The sequence below is a fragment of the Podarcis bocagei genome (assembly GCF_964188305.1).
Source record: "Podarcis bocagei genome assembly, chromosome: 3".
In the NCBI taxonomy this organism is placed as follows: Eukaryota; Metazoa; Chordata; class Lepidosauria; order Squamata; family Lacertidae; genus Podarcis; species Podarcis bocagei.
The window spans coordinates 9,834,739-9,852,002 of record NC_138127.1 but is presented as its reverse complement, the minus strand read 5'-3'; the positions used below and the strand labels follow the sequence as shown (position 1 = coordinate 9,852,002).

Sequence of the window (17,264 nt, the reverse complement as noted above, 5' to 3'; positions counted from 1 at the left end):
CAGCTGCTGGGTGACCTTGGGCTAGTCACACTTCTCTGAAGTCTCTCAGCCTCAATTACCTCACAGAGTGTTTGTTGTGGGGGAGGAAGGGAAAGGGGATTGTTAGCCGCTTTGAGACTCCTTAGGGTAGTGATAAAGCGGGATATCAAATCCAAACTCTTCTCCTTCTTCTCCTTCTCCTTCTTCTTCCTTTTATGTTCACTCATTTTAACCAAAACTGAGTAGTGTGGCCGACCTGGGCTCCTGGCAGTGACATCAATGCATGTATAGCAGGATGGGGCAGGCTTGGGGAAAAGTTGGGCATACTCAGCAATGACCCCAATGCTGGAGGGCCAGGCTTCGTGGCACCACATATCCCCACTGGCTACCCCTGCAATTTGGACAAAGTCTTACAAAAACAAATTTTGAACCATTTCACCAGTTCTGAAAGTGTCCTAGGAAATCTTTCAAAATAAGCCACAGGTGCCCATGTGGCTGCTTAGATAGTAATCTGACTGAGGAAGCTTTAGGACAACTTTAGGATTCCCTCCAAATGTCATTGAATCCAGCTCTCACCTTCTCTGACCATTGGGTATAGTATTTGGGGCTGATTGGACATGGAGTCCAACCTCACCTGGAGGGCCACAGGTTCCCCCCCCCCATGCTTTTGGGTGTTTCCATGTTGTATTGATCATGTGATAAATATTTCACCTAAAAAACCTCTGTATTGTAAATATGGGCTGGTTGTTCATGTAGAACAGAAAGCAGAAGGGAGACAATTGTAATTCAACTGGCTGTTCTGGTCAACATAAATTTTATATTTGCATTACAAAGAGACTCAAACATAGAATAAGCTTTTATCCTAATGCATGGGTAGGCAACCTAAGGACCGGTGGCCAGATGAGGCTCAATCGCCTTCTGAATCCGGCCCGCGGACAGTCCGGGAATCACTGTTTTTTTACATGAGTAGAATGTGTGCTTTTATTTAAAATGCAGCTCTGGGTTATTTGTGGGGCGTAAGAATTTGTTCACCCCCCCCCAATATAGTCCAGCCCACCATATGGTCTGAGGGACGGTGGGCCAGTCCATGGCTGAAAATGTTTGCTGACCCCTGTTCTAATGTGTGTGAATGCCCTTAATTGTTTCACTTTTCAATAGAAATCTAGGTTGGGAATAGCAGAATGTTTTTTTAAAAAATATATATACATCAACCATAGACCTGATTTTCTCAGCAGTTTGACATGTCATGAAATTGCAGGTTCGGTGCTGACTTGACATTGGAGAGTTTCATGATATCCTAAGACAGAAATATATTTTATAAGCTGAGGTGCTTGGCTTATGGGATTTACCCTCCTCTTCCTCCCAGGTACCTGCAAGCTGATTTTATATGAGTGCTTTTCTGATGCTAGCAGGATTTGGATCATTCCTAGGAAGCGATTGGGAGATAAGAGATGTTGGCCAAAATGTACTTGTAATAATTAAATTGCCAGCTGGCAGCATGTCAATAGTTGGATGTTCTTGCTGACAGAGCCAAGAGAACCTTTTAGCTTGCTGCAAGTTGATAGAGGTCTGAAAGACCTGTCAGTCACCAGGATGTGCTCTGCCTATAATGATAGCTCACATTCTAGGATATATGAAGTGTTATTCACTCGTAAGAGGAATGCATAAATCCACTAGTATTGCAGATCATATCTCAGAAAAGCTAGGTATATGAAGGAGGAGCCTTTTCCGCTGAGCAATTTAGATCACGTGGTTCTCTTATAGATTTGTAGAGTTGGAAGGGACTCTGGGGATCAACTAGTCCAAGCCCCAGCAATGCAAAAATCTGAGCTAGACAGATGGCCATCCAACCTCTACTTAAAAACCTCCAAGGAAGGAGAGTCTACTACCTCTCATGGGAGTCTGTTCCACTGTCAAACAGCCTTCTCTCATTTTAAGAGTAAAACCATTGGTTCCTAAGTTTTTAAAATATATTTTTGCTTGCAGAATAATGTCCCACATACCTACAACCTTGTCTCCCCTTATGTTCTCCACCTGAACAAGATACTGTATGTGTAGTGTTGTAACAGTCAGCAACATTATTATTTCTGCTTATTTAACCGACAAAAGTTGGTCACATTATGACACCTGGAGCCAAATCAGAAATGGTGACAATACTTGTTTGAAGCTAACTTCTTCCCCTTTGCTTCTTGCAGCCATTGAGGAAAGGTAGTAATAGCATGACTTCACAGCATCACTGAACATCTGTAGTCACATGATACCACAAAGCCAATTCAAAGTGAGGGCAGTAAACATTGCCTTCATTCTGAATGGGTATCTGTGAGAGACCTGTACCATCAACATTCTGATCCTGTTTGTAGCCCTCTCCCTGTTCCCAAATGGGGTTGCTTTTTGCAGGAATGAAAATGTTCATGAGAATTGACCCATGTATCAGGTCAGCTCCAGCATTTTGCAAGTAAGAGAAGGGGGTAGGGTGGGGAGAGAGAGAGAGGATAGTTGTGTATTAACAGAGCCAGGAAAGAAAACCTATCCTTCTGTTGTCATAGAAAATTATATTTCTATGTTTAATGTTTATCTTATGCTAAAAGCAGGAGGAAGGTTAAAGGGGCTTGTCTCAGTATGTTGTCAAGCTTAATTATTAAATGATTTTCAAAGTGCTATGAAGTTTTAGATTAAAGGATCCTCATATTGCAAGACTAAAGTGATCTCATTTATTATTCATTTATTATCAGATGCTGTAGGGTCGATGCAGAGCTGGTATTTTAATTAAAAAACAATAAATTGAAATGTTGATGCCCAAATTAGCTTCGCTTTAATGCATATAGCTTAAAATGATAACTATTGGCTATAAAAGTTTGGTTTTGAAAAATTGCAGTGAATAGTTTTAAATAGTGAGCAACAGTGAGCACATGTCTGCCTTAAGCTCCTGCAGTTTTAGAACCAGAGGGATATAGTGGTGAATATCTTTGCACGTGGAAGATTCAGCTTGCACGCCTATACAAACTTTGGACTTAATGATAGTTATTTCCAAGTTAGTAAATGATAGTTATTTCCAAGTTAGTATGCATTGGGCCAAGGTGTGAATAACATCCTCTGTTTGAGGGGCTGCCTGGTCCTAATCCAGTTTAAAGCAAAATAACCATAAGAAGAGAGAGCAAGAGGGGCCTTGAAGTTGCCTGTCTATAGTTAGCATTTGGAGAGCAGACTGAGCAGGCACCCAGGTCGCCATAGGAAACCATTTTGTGAGTCAAAATGTTTTTAACACTATAATTGCTGCTTCTTGAGCTGATATGCTTAAGGGGTGTCCTCATTCCACTTTTAATATTATCAGTCTCCCCCCCTTTTTTTGCATTCATGAAATAAGGTATATCATCTCTACACCAGTGCGGTGTGGTGGCACCTTGCAGTGTTCAGTGGAGGTCTCTGATGGGTACAGGTTTCATGCTTCTTCCCTGTGGAAAGAATAGTCAGTATCCTATTTTGGGCACTCCCAGGTGGATATCGAAGCCCTGCTACAGTCCTATGACTCAGAGGGTGAGTCCCCTGCAATGTCTCTGTCTCCCAAGTCTTGCAGAAGCCAAAGACTACAAAATAAGCCGAGGCAGCTGTAATTGGCCAAGCAGCGTCTCCAAGGAGGTGGAGCCTACATAATACATTAGTTGGCTTTGCCTTCCTGCAGGAATCTTCTGTAGCTACCTTAGCAAGACCCAGTGCTTTTTTTTTTCTTAAAAAAAATGTTTAGGGGTACTCTCATTTTGAATCAAGAAAATCACCATTTTATAGTTCAAATCGGGGGAAATAAATACAGTAAATGGACAAATGGACAAAAATTCACAAGATGTTTAGGAATATGCATACCCCCCAGAAAAAAGCACTGGCAAGACCCACTGGAGGTATCCAAAGTTCTGCCTGCTCTTGATGGAACACTGTCACCTTGTGAGCCTCGGTTTCCCATGGAATTTGGACACTGAATTGTTCCCATGCAATTGGACATGTATTAGCTAGTATTATGGGCTTATTCCAGGAAGACCTGAGTTTATATCTTCACCCAACCATCAAGTTCACTGGGTGACTTTGATCCTGCCTTTGTCTCTTTGACTTACCCCCCATTCTTGTTGAAGACAAGATGACCCTGGAGGGACAACAACATACATCTGATAAATTAAATTAAATTCTTCTTTGCCCAGTTAGCACACAGTATTGTTGAGAGTTTGGTTGATAAATTAGTTTCTCTCACTGGTAAAACCCAAGGGACAACTAAGCAACACCATACAGAGTCATTTTCTAATATTTAAGGTGATATTTTATTTTATTAAAGAGGAAGGAACCCAAGTGATTATATGGAAGCTTTATTTAGGGGCAGTTTAATATTAACTGTAGAATACTTAGACAAACTGTTGAGAACACTTCCCTCCTGGCTTCTATATACATATGCTATTGACACCGAACCCTTGTTGCAAAATTAGTTAGTTATTTCAGGCACCGGGTGCCATCAGCTCTGCAATGATTCATGACTGCTACATTTAAACCACAATGCCTAATTTTTATAAAATTCTCCATCTGGACTTTTCTATTCCACAGAATGGACTTCCTGTGCTATGTTCAGACACTGGTACATGCTAATAAGATTTTGTGGTGCAATAATCACAAATGCTCTAGATCCCACCCCCTCCATATATTTTAAGGTATAGCAGACAAAGCTTGCTTTCCTATTTGCAACATTTCACATTAGTTTAGTTCCAAAAAAACCCATTTAAATAGGGGTTTCTTCTGATAGAAGCAGCATGACCTTAAAACAGCAATGTACTTGGAGACTATGTTGGAGAAAAAGAGACAGAAATAAGAATTCGTGCATTATGCTGATGGCAAGGTTGCCACCAAGAATGCAACCCCATGGGTGCTACTCCACATAACAGGCCATTTGTCAAACATTTGTCAGTCTTTTGTCTAAGTCCCAGATGGTTTGGACCAATATTATCATGCCCCACTCCAGAAAGGAAAGGTTTCACTAGCATGGTTAACATACCTGACCTATATAAGGATGGTTCAAAACAAGAAACTTAACACAGGTAGTGACACCTGTCTTCTCAGTGGCAAAGCATGATACTTTACTATACGGGATGGAAAATATGACCTATTAGACATTACTGAACCCTAGTGGGTTGAGACCCATGAATGGAATGTAGAAATTGAGGGGTATAACCCATTCAAAAGGAATAAACCGAACAGGAAGGGAGGAGGAGTAGCATTATATGTAAAGTATGTGCACATTTGTGAAGAGATCTATGGCGTGGAGCATGGAAGGCAGAAGGGAGTCCAATATGGATGGGAGTTTCTTAAAGGTGAACTATTGGAGGCACAAATGCAGACAATTCCAACAAGAAAAAAGTGAGAGGCATCTAAAGATTGTGGCTGCATAAGGAGCTTACAGATGACCTGAAATTTGAGGAGGGCATGTATAAGAAAGGGGAGAAAGAGGAAATTATGAAGGAAGAATACACATGAGTATTCAACAGTTGCAGGGAGAAAGTCAGGCAGGCCAAAGCTCAGAATGAGATTGTGAGAGAGGTTAAAATAATGAAAGAAGGTATCTTTGGCTATGTTTGAAGCAAGAGGAAGGACAAACAAGTAGTAGGTCCTCTGTGTGGAGAAGATGGAGAAATGCTATTGTGTGACAGAGAGAAGGCAGAATTGCCCAACACCTGCTTTGTCTCTGTCTTCACCCAAAAGGAGAGCAGTGCCCAACCTGGTGATAAGAGGATAGATGATGCAAGGAGGGAGCTGCAGCTCAAGGAGGTGGCAAGGGAACACATAGCTACTTCAGTTGATGGGGGCCTGATGAGCCGTGCCCAAGGGTAATGAGAGTGTTCATCATTTGAGTTTCACTATGAAATATATTTCTTAATGATTTGTGGAGTTCTGTAAGAATTGGGGGTACTAGGCCAGTAGGCTGATAATGTCTGTCACTCATATTTGATCACTGTTCCGGGCAACATTTAGTCCCAAATTCTAAAATGAGAACTATAAATGTCTAGAATGTGGAACAAGATTAAAAGCAGGCATTCACTCCTTCACTTTCAAATATTTTGCAGTCAAGACAACTGCATTAAATGCAGTTTTACCAGAACACATTCTTGGTGTTGCAGTGTCAAGAAATGTGGTCATTCTCTATGCATCGGTAGTGAGCCAAGGAGTCAACAGACTGTACAAATTTTACTTGATGTTGATTGGTATTGTATTGTGTTACTTGGCAGCAAATTCTTGTCAAATTGAAATGAAACTTATTGAAACTATGCAGTATTTAAATTTGGTTTTTGGAGTTTTCGCCGCCTTTCCTGAAAGCAAAACTTGAGAAAGCAAGTTAGGAGCCAGCTGCTGTTTGCTATGACCTGTTAAACATTTGTTTCTCAAGTCTCTTCAATGATTTCTCACGTAAGTGACAAGAATGGTGTGACTTACTTCATGATAGCTCCTAGGAAAGCGCTGGGTCAATAGTTTCCCCACCAAGTTAAATACATGTCTGCTTCAGACCAATAATCATGCCAGCAGAGGGGAATGTTCCTAAGACTAATCTATTAAGCCAGAGAGCTTGGTTCGAGTGATCTCTGTGAATATTCACTTGTTTACAATAGCAGGTAGCTTTGTGTTGTTGTTCTTTCTCTAAAAGGTCAGAAAGCAAGTTAAATGTATGAGAATTTCTTGGGAAAAGCTGAAGTCAAATAATGGGATGTTTATCTAGCTAGAAACCCCATGCCACCATAGCTTTATACAAAACGATGACAAATTATCCAAGAAAGGGCAAACTATAATAATGTGGGGCTGCCCATGTTCTGTGGGACGGTCCCTAAGGATGCTTCAGAATATGGAAGAATGTCACCACCTGATTTCATGTGGGTCAGCATTATTATTTGACACCAACGCCTTCAAAGCTGCACAATATAATGCTCTCCAATACGTTTCTGGACCTAATTCAAGCTTTAGTCATTTATATTTTAGACTTCACAAGGCATGGAACAGAACAAAGCAAAAGTGATAATCAGTCTAAAACACCATTAAAACACTACATCAAACCATTGGAGCCATTAACTAATCCACTAATTATGCAAAAAAGAAAAAGAAATAAAAGAAAAGAAACCATTACCAGACTTGCAGTCATTCCTCACATCCCTGTGTGAAAAGATGTGTTTTCAGTTGTCTCCTGGAAATCACGACACATATTTTGGGAATTACTTGACCTGGGAGAAAGATGTGCAGCTGCCAGCAAATCAGTTCAAATGGCTCATGGTCAGCAGAGGCAAGAAGCAGGTTTTGCCCTCACGTTGCAACCTTAGCACATACAAGTCCATGCCTTCTATTTAGTTACTTGTTGGCCATGACACTGAGTTGTCTGGCCTTTGCTTGGTAGAGATTCTGAAGGGGCCTGCAGCCTCTGTGTGCAAAGGGCGAAGACGCACTCTGGATCCTTGTGGTATAGATGTGCCCCCCCACCCCCCATGAGAGGCATCTACCATAACTGACAGATGAGAGGGGGGGAAAGGTAAAGGTGCATTTGATTTCCTATACTGCTTCTTCCCACCCCCCTTTTCTTTGCTCTGTCAGCTTGACTTCTCTGTGTTGAAAGAAGGCATGCAGTTGCGAATTGAACTAAATTGCAACTAGAGATGCAAATGTTCATCTGACATGTAGATAAACATAAACATTCATTTTCTGAAATGCTTCATTGTGAGACACTTTCTCATTTCTTTTCCTTATTTTTTTTCTTCTGGCAAAGATAAAGCTGCTCAAATCACCAATTTGTTTTTTGTATTTTAAGTGTTTCTCATTGCTCTCAAGGAGGGTCAGGGCCTGAAGTGGTGAGGCGACAAGGAACATACAGTGGTACCTTGAGTTAAGAACTTAATTCGTTCTGGAGGTCTTAACCTGAAACTGTTCTTAACCCGAAGAACCACTTTAGCTAATGGGGCCTCCCACTGCCGCTGTGCCGCCAGAACATGATTTCTGTTCTCATCCTGAAGCAAAGTTCTTAACCCGAGGTACTATTTCTGGGTTAGCAGAGTCTGTAACCTGAAGTGTCTGTAACCTGAAGCATATGTAACCCGAGGTACCACTGTACTGCATGTTGCTTATGCATTGGGTCCTATATGGCTGACACACCCTTCTCTGGTAAAAGATTCTTTGCTTTTCAGCAAGAGAAAGGGCTGGGATGAGAAAGTTTCCCTTGATAAACATTTCCTCTATGAAACTCCCTGCTCGCTGGTTTCACCACTGCAGAATTGCACAGCCATGTTTTTTAAAATAAACATGGCTCTGTAACAGTAGCACCAAGGGTAAAACGGACAAAGAGAAAAATTTAGGGTGGGCAGTGGAGCCAATTGGCAATTGGCAAGTTATGTTAGCTTTGTAAACCACTTCTTTTATTGAAGAATGCGATATTTTAATGCCATCATCATTGTGGAGGTGTCTGTGGAGGGGATGTGTTGATTGAAAAGGTCTAGCCAACCAGATGATTAGTTGGGTTCCTATTGAGGGTATTTGGCAAGCCAACATGACATTGATGTGGGATTGAGGATTGGTGTGGTCATTCTTTGGTGTTATGGCAGGGAACAAAGCTGAAGTGCAACTTTTGAATAAATGTGTTTTTAATCATAAAAAAGCACTAAAAGGAATAGGAAAAAAGAAAGGATGTTAGCCTAAGAGCTGCTTGGAAACCTTTTAAATAAATAAAAATACCCCCTCCCCACAATGTACACCAAACACACACATTGCTACATACATCAATGCCAGTTCAATTTCTGTGGTGCTCTTTATCTCGCTGTCCACTTATTTAACATACAAATTTAACATACTTAATGATGTACCTCTTTCCACACCATACTTTTCAAGGTAAATGAATGATCAAAACAACATTCTAAAAAGTATCTCTCTATCTCCACACACACACACACACACACACACAAAAAACACCATTCCAGAAAAAAAAATGGGATGAGAATGCAAACAACTGCAATTTTCACTTCTGTTTCCACTGGAATTCTCTGACATCCCTAGCATAAGTTTGCAGCCTTATTCACCCTGACAGCGTCAGTCTCCTTGACTGCCTCTAGCACTGCTGTCTGTTCCTCTACTCCTTTTCTGCCAACCATCGCTTCCTTTGTCCTTGTGACCTGTGTGAGACGCCTTCTTCTTTCTCTTTCTTCTTTTTCCTCTTGCCTCAGTCTCTTCCACCTACACTTCCCTCAAGGTTTATGTATCTCACTCCAACCCTTGTTGAACTGGAAACTTGTCAGGAAGACTTCCTTTGTAGTGAAGCTGAATTGAAGGTGATAGTTTTTGTTGTGATGAACTGAGCCTTGAGGAATCCCACTAAACAGCAGAATTTCTTTTCCCCCAACAGATCTGCCACATTTATTTTTCAACACGAGGTCTAAGCAAGGAGAGTGCCAGGATTAACAAAAATATAGGCACAAGGGAGGGGGAAATGCAGGGAGACATGAAAAGGAGGAATGGAAATTAAACATAATTCATAATGTAGTCAGGTTTTATGGCCATGACACATAGTTGTATTTAGATACAAATATTGAAGCAAAATCCTGAATATGACTAATAGCCGTTGAGCTTTGCTTTAAATTATACCTTGGCTCCCAGCTGCACTCAATCTCATGATAATATATACATATTTTATTTCTCTTTAAATGGCAGAAAATGAACTGTAAATTCCATTTCCCTGACATCAGAGAAGCATTATGCAGACAAACAATGACAGAGAAATATTCTGTAGTAATCTTTCATTGACATAAACGAGTAGAAAATGTGCAACATTAAATGCAGTCTTTAGGATGAATTTTCAAAGCACATTCTATCTCCAGCTAGATTTGCCAGCTTCATTTTAGACTTATCATTGATCTCTAAAACTTATAGGACTTATCCCAGAGAAAGTGTGGTTTCATGGCCTAACCGCAGTGTACTGAATGTATTCTGAGCCATAAGGCCGCTTGCTAAAGAGGGGGGAAAACAACCCACCAAGCACATTCTGTGGTCTGAGTGGTAGGGAAAGGTGACTTCCTTTGGCAACAGACCATACAACCAATGGGTTGGATCCAGACTTAGGTCATCTTAAGAACAGACCACTTGAAATAATGCATGACTGAATCTGGGTCCACAAGCTGTGGTTCATAAGCATATGTCTTCATGTGTATGCATGTATGTTGGTGTGTAATGTTTTATACAATTGTGGTTCTGGTTGGGAGGATGTGGGTCATTGTGGAGGGTGCTCACTCAGCATCAGATGAGCTTTTGAACAAGAGGGAGGGTGTTTAGGATAACAATGATCATGAATTGCAGAAGCATAACGTTTCAGATAGCCACCAACTTTCTAGGGCACGGCAAAGACTATTGTTTTCTTTGTTTCCAGAAATCTCACAAACAAGATCTATCTTGTCACTGACTCCTGCATGGTGCCATCAATCAATGGTCTTAAACAAGTGGAAGAGAGGAAATCACAGCAATTCTCCACTCTCTCTTTTCCCATAAGTAGTCCAGACCAAGCCAAACCAAGTTCCCTTTGCATAAGGAGAGGGAAAAGAAGATTTTAGTTAAACAGAGATGTAACTTTTCACACTAGCCCTGAAAGGTGTTTGTCAGGTTAGGCAAAACATTCATTTTTAAGAGACATATTCATGGGCCCTAGAAGTTTGTAGAGAAAGAGAATACTAGGCATTGAGCAGATACCGAGTTGAAGACTAAGCACATTTTTAGAATGAACAGCATTAATTAAAACTGTTAGTGCAACAGTTGTTGACACAGACTCTCCTATCTAGGTCAAAATGTATCTACTGTAAATGTACATTTAGTCTGTCATCTTTAACTCATGCAATTTATTTTCTGAGACAGGAAAGGAAAACAACTTAATTAATAGATTAACTGAGTTGACTTATTGAAATAGTTGAGCTCCACTGTGTGGCTGGGTGACTTTGCTAATCAACAATAGCAACATTGGATATATAGAATGAAGGCTCATGATTAGCTATATGTTTTTATTTAGCTCTCAGGTGTGTAATATTTGTCTAGATTTGTTGGATGCTGTGCTTATTAGTGTGTTTTGTGACAGTTTTTATATCAGGAAGACTAGGGGAACCCCGTGTGCAACTAAAGCAGTTATCTTTCTCTCTGCAGTAAAGGGAGCACTTTTGGTGGGGGGGTGGAAGGAAGGAAGGAGCACATGAAGCCAAGGCTTGCTTCAAGTGAGGAACCTATATTCCCCAGACCTAGTGCTGTAGTGCTTGAACCAATCCCGAGAGTAGCAATAGGAAGGCTTTCAAGATAGGATGTCAGGAAATCCTTTTTATTTTTCATATTTCATTTGCCATGCGCTGAGAAGTGAATATGCTCTGGCACTAATGGTATGGTACAGGGAGAGGAAGCCAATTTGTTTATGAGCCCGAAAAGAGCATTGAAAGGAAGTTTGGAGGGAAAGGAAGCTTAAAGCATAGGATAGGGCTGCTTAGGGACCAAGGCTTTGATGAACTTTAAGGAAATTTGATGGATTCGTAACTGCTGAACAGGAAGATGGCTACTAGCCACAACTGCTATGTTCTACCTCTACTGTGGGAGGTAATATGCCTCTGAGTACCAGTTGCTAGGATTCACATGTGGAGAGAGTACTGTTGTGCTCAAATTCTGCTAGCTAGCTTCTCATGGGCATCTAGTTGGCAACTGAGGACAGAGTGTTGTGCAGAATAGCCATCCACATATAACTAGCATCCCTAACTCTAATTAATACATGAAGGGGTTAAGAACATAGAGCAAGGTGTCCTGCCAGGCTCAGCTAGGACACTGTTCGACTGTGGAAAAGACTTCTTCGGGAGGTTGTTGGCTCTCTTTCATTGTAGGTTTTCAAGCAGAGGCTGTATGACCATCTGCTTAAAGTTGAGATTCCTGCATTGCGGGGAGTTGGACTAGATGATCCTTGAGGTCCCTTCCAACTCTACAGTTCTGTGATTCTATGAATTGAACTGCCTCACAGAAGCTTTCCCAAACTCTAGAAGCCCAGACAAATGAGCGGTGAGATTTGCACCCATTTGTCTACCAGCAGCTGCCCTATTTCCAGGCTTTTGCAAATGAGCGCAAATCTCTGCTGTTGACAGTCATTCCTTAGGAATGTAAGACATAGGGCAGGCATAGGCAAACTCCGGCCCTCCAGATGTTTAAGACTACAGTTCCCATCATCCCTGACCACTGGTCCTGTTAGCTAGGGAAGATGGGCATTGTAGTCCCAAAACATCTGGAGGGCCGGAGTTTGCCTATGCCTGACATAGGGCCATAGGAAGCTGCCTACACTGAGTGAGACACGTGGCTCATTCACATAAGCACTGACTTTGTGCAGACTGACAGTGGCTTCCCTGTGTTTGAAGCAGAGGTTATCTCTCCAAACCCTACCTGGGATTGAAGCTGGGACATCTCTGTATGGAAAGTATGTGCTCTGCCCACTGAGCTATGGCCCTTCTCTTGCACAAAGCAGACCAAGAGTTTGAAGTGCCGTTTGGGGGAAAACACCCTTTGCAGAATGTAAGCTGTTGTAGCGCGGAGGGCTTATTTAAAAACTGCTGCTTACAGAAAAGAATTTCACAGTATCTTTTAATTACTGTGCATGATCAGTGCCTTTGTTTTACTTCTCAGCTGAAAGATGGCACTTCCCAACAGCAGGCAGGCTTCTGAAATCATGCTGAGACGATGCTGACTCAAAGGAAACATCGCCATATTTCGAATTACCAACACAGAAACATTTTTTCCGAGAGATATTCTTTTCCTCGTGAGATTTATAACTCTATTCCCAAGTGCTGTGATTAAACAGTTATATCCTTCCCCTCACACGCTCTTCTGGTCGCTTTGCAGCGTTGTGCCCATTTTTCTTCACAAAACAACTTTTATCTCGCATCTCTGCTCTCAGCTGACGTGATAGTAAAGCAGACAAATATGTAGACTTTGAATTGCCGTGTAAACGTTGCTTTCGGTTGCATTTTAACCCACCTTAGGATCAGATGATGAAGAGCGAGCTAAAGCATTTTAAATAAATGACAAGAACGAGACGAGTTGCTTGTTACGGTATGTGCGCGCAAGTCAGACGCCCCTTTCTCTAATAACATTACTTGGAATAAAAGCCACATCTCCTCAAGACTTACACAGGAAAGAAATGAAATAAAAATGGTTCCCCGAGAATGCAAAATAGAGATGAGTTTCCCTGTAAACTTCAAACAACAACAACAACACATGTTCAGGGGAACCATTAGCAGAAATGAAAATGGAAGCTTTTGGTGCAAAGTGGTTAGCACTTTCTGATGTAATACCTTGGCAACGCTTCCCCCAGGTGGGATTGGACAACTGACTGAGGTAGGCAGAGACCTCCAGGTATCCCACCTGAGGGAAGGCAAAGCCAAGCCTATGCTGATGGAGCCGCTCCAGATCTAGGGGCTGCGCGCATCCACGCAAAGGGCGCCCCCCGTTTTAAGCGGGGAGCAGTCATTAGTTTGAAAGATTGTAGGCAATGCAAATGGGAAATGTTTTGAAAGGCTCGTGTTTCCACCAATTATACTGAAGCATACAGTCCAAGTGTTGAAGCAGAGCATACAATGATGGTCCATGGGAAGCCTTCTGCGCTGCTACCTCTTTTAACCAGGGCACCATGTGTGGCAGTCTTTCATCAGAGTGTTGTCTTTTCCTTCTTGGAGTACAACTTCAAGAGCTGCTTCTATAGAAAAGCCTTCCTGAACCATCCCAGCCTCTGTTTCTGTGCCCTAGTCTTGCCTCCTGACATTCCCTTATTCATTTCTCAGTACGGTGGTACCTCAGGTTAAGTACTTAATTCATTCCAGAGGTCTGTACTTAACCTGAAAATGTTCTTAACCTGAAGCACCACTTTAGCTAATGGGGGCCTGCTGCTGCTGCTGCGCTGCCGGAGCACAATTTCTGTTCTCATCCTGAAGCAAAGTTCTTAACCTGAGGTAATATTTCTGGGTTAGCGGAGTCTGTAACCTGAAGCGTATGTAACCTGAAGCGTATGTAACCTGAGGTACCACTGTACTTTTTAAAGAAAAGTACCTCATCTCCATTTCCCCCCTTGTTCTATCTGTCTAAAGTAGACCGTAAATTCCCCTGGCAAGGGCTTACTCTATATTCTGTAGCAGTGTCTAGCTTTCTGTATACACTAAAAAATAGCATTGTTAGGAAATGTTAGGCTTGGAGTGATTTCCCTGCAACCTGCCCTGAGAGCACATTGGGAACAGAAATGTGAAACAAACTTTTTAACATTACGTTTAACGGCAGTAGGGTTCCTGGCTTACATCAGAGGCATCTTGTAGTCTGTTAAGAGAGGGCCAGGTTTTTCACATTGTGCCTTAAATAGTTATATGGATGAAGGGATTTTGGCAGCTGCATGTGCGTTTCAGAACTCCATCCTCCCGCAGCACCGTGGAATGAAAAAAAAAAGACCTTTTAAAATCCCAAATTTCTCAAGCTGTTAAAGGCACAGAAGTCCTTTATGTTGAAAGGTTGGACCATTTATTATTTCCTGGTTCATCCTTTCATGCAGACATCATTTCGGTTCTTTTTGTATGCATGTAGATGGAGGGATGACATCTGCAAAAGCAGTCTCAGCTCACTGGGCATCAAACCTAGCTCACTGGGCATCAACTTGGATCAGCCACAGCCAGGCATGGTCAATGGTCAAGGGTGTGATGGGAATTACAGTCTATCAACCTTTGGAACCCCTGATCTCAGGGACCATGTGTATAGATGTGGATCATGTAACCTGTGTTAAGGATAACAGTTTAATTTCCTGAAATGGGAATGTTTACTTATGTTAAATTACTGTTTATTTTTAATGTGGAGTTTTTCCTTTGGCAGTAGCTGTCATGTGATTGGCTGACTGTGAGTCACATGAGACAGGCATTCCATTCTGTTGTGACTGTTATTCCAATAACTGTCGTTTTTAACTGTCTTTCTGCATTCCCCCCTCTCTCTGTGAGGGAGAATGGCGGCTGAGAGAGGCTTCTCAGGATACTGCTGAGGACATTGTGTGTCAGTGTGATGTATCTGAAGTGAAACAGACAGAGGGTGATCCCTAAAGGTTATTAGGGAGAAACCTGTGCACAAAAACTCTCTGTAAGGAACAGAGAGAATACTGCTGAGGTGAAAGTAAAAAATAAATTAAAAATCCATAAGAAACTGTAAGACCTGAGTGAGCTCTACAGTTCAAGAGAGAATGTACCCATGTTTGAATAAGCATGAGATTGTAAATATATTCTTCTCAGTTGAATATAAAGAGTCTGGACATTGTACAGTCTTTACAAAGAAGCTATCAACAACCTAGAGGAGCTATTTAGCTTCCTAGCTGTAAGCTACTCAGTTACTTTGTGTATCATCAAAATTTATACACACAACAACAACAACAACAACAACCTGTATGCATAACCTGTGGGTGTTTGTATGCATTGGACCATGTATGCAAAAGCAGTGTTTATATAGGCATCACTCTCACTCTCTCTTCTTAGTTCAGATTGGCTGGGGCAACCCAGTCAGATGGGCAGGGTATTATTATTATTATTATTATTATTATTATTATTATTATTATCATCATCATCATCATCATCTACTATGGGTACTGGGTATTGGAGTTAGAGAAAGAGAGAAACATAAAGTGGGAAGAGATCTGCCCTTCGCTGCTGATTGTCCAAGATATAATGTATCAAACAAATACAGCATCAAGAGAGGAGAAGCTCAAGGATATAATGAGGCAATTCTAGCTTAAAAGTGATAATCTCTGTAAAGGCTACTGTATTGACTACTTTCTATATTTCTTTCTTTCTTTTTCCTTGCAGAGTCACAGTGTACACTCTGTGGTGAACCTGAAGGTGAGTTGCGCATCAGCATCCTTAATAATTTTCAAAGTCAATAGTGGTGATACTTGACTTGCATGATTTGTTTATTCTGCTAGTACTTTTTCTACTGTGGCAGTAGATGGAACATGTCATTAGATGTGATGCTAAGGGGGGGCGGGAGCCGGGGGGGGGAGTGGAGAAGAGACGTGCTGCTGTGTTAGATGCCAGAAAATGAATTGAATCAGTGCTGAGTAAAGCACAATACATCCTTTGGGCAGCAGGAGACCAATATTCTCTTGTAATAAAAATGGGTATTGTGCAATGGTCAGTATAACATAATAAGAAAAAAGAAAAGAAAGGGAGAGTGTGAGTATTCATTTTAGGGCATATAGAAACATAGCACAGTTAGAATTTATCTCGAGCAATTGATATTCCGCTGTTGAATTAATAGCATTTTGCTATTATTTTGCAATGATTCTGTCAGTGCAAAGATGTCTCCTTGTGCCATGGAACATTCTCCTCCCTATGGGTGCTCCCTAAATATGTTCCCTAAATATGTTCTGGGATTTCCCCCATTTGTCCAGCGCAGATTTGAGGGCAGAGCATGCCCAGGGGCCCTAATCCTTGAGCTAGCAGAAATGTTTCGTTGAATACTGCCCTTATTCTCATACTATAATCCAACCTTTCATACACTGACCTGCAATAAGCCTTCCACTAGGTTTTGCACAGGAGCTCATCCTACTGGCGCCATTATTTATTTATTTTTGGTGGCAGAATGAGATTTTCTCTCTTGCATGTAATGTTTAGGATGTTTAATTCAACTGGATTTTAAAATGATCTTCTGTCATGCTCCCCTGTTCTATTATTTTATTACTATAATATCATTTCTGTATTTTGTAAATAACTTTCAAGTTCATATTGCTGAAAAGTAGGATATAAATACCAACAGAAGATAAATAACCCAGCCAACATTGTGCAAGCGCTTTTAATTTCCAGTTAGCTCAGTAGAAGAGAGTTCAGTTAACTTGGATGGATTTTGTTGTCTGTTTTTAATGTCTGTTTGCAATAAAGTGGACAGAAAATTGAACTGGGAGTATTATTCAGACAAGCCAATAAATTATTCAAATATAGGGAGTTCAGGATGTGCTTAATTCATCTCAGTGAAATCTTTGGACTTACAAATTCTTAACTTTACCTGGATTGTGCCCTTACGTTGTAAATTTGAAATATCATTTTCATCGCATGTATGATTTACATTTTGATTGTATCAACCGTGAGCTGCACTTGATCTCAAGACACTGCAAACAGCCTTTGGGGATAAATAGTAGCTGCTGGTGGATTTTTAATTTAGCTGAAATGAGACAACTTCATTCTGTGGAATGTCTTAACGTCTTAAAAATAAAACTGCAAGAT

The 17,264-nt window shown here is 41.2% G+C and overlaps 1 protein-coding gene across 11 annotated transcripts in view; it reads left to right on the top strand.

Annotated features, from left to right (window-relative positions):
* Positions 1 to 17,264, top strand: part of DLGAP2 (DLG associated protein 2) — a 400,720-nt gene that overhangs the window by 147,921 nt on the left and 235,535 nt on the right. For 7 of the 11 annotated variants that reach the window (XM_081189019.1, XM_081189020.1, XM_081189013.1 and 4 more), the window contains one exon: positions 15,852 to 15,884. In XM_081189019.1, the coding sequence (XP_081045145.1) occupies positions 15,852 to 15,884 (33 nt within the window). Of the gene's footprint in view, positions 1 to 14,994; positions 15,163 to 15,851; positions 15,885 to 17,264 lie in introns of those variants that run through there. The other 4 variants (XM_081189022.1, XM_081189021.1, XM_081189023.1 and 1 more) reach the window with 2 other exon arrangements.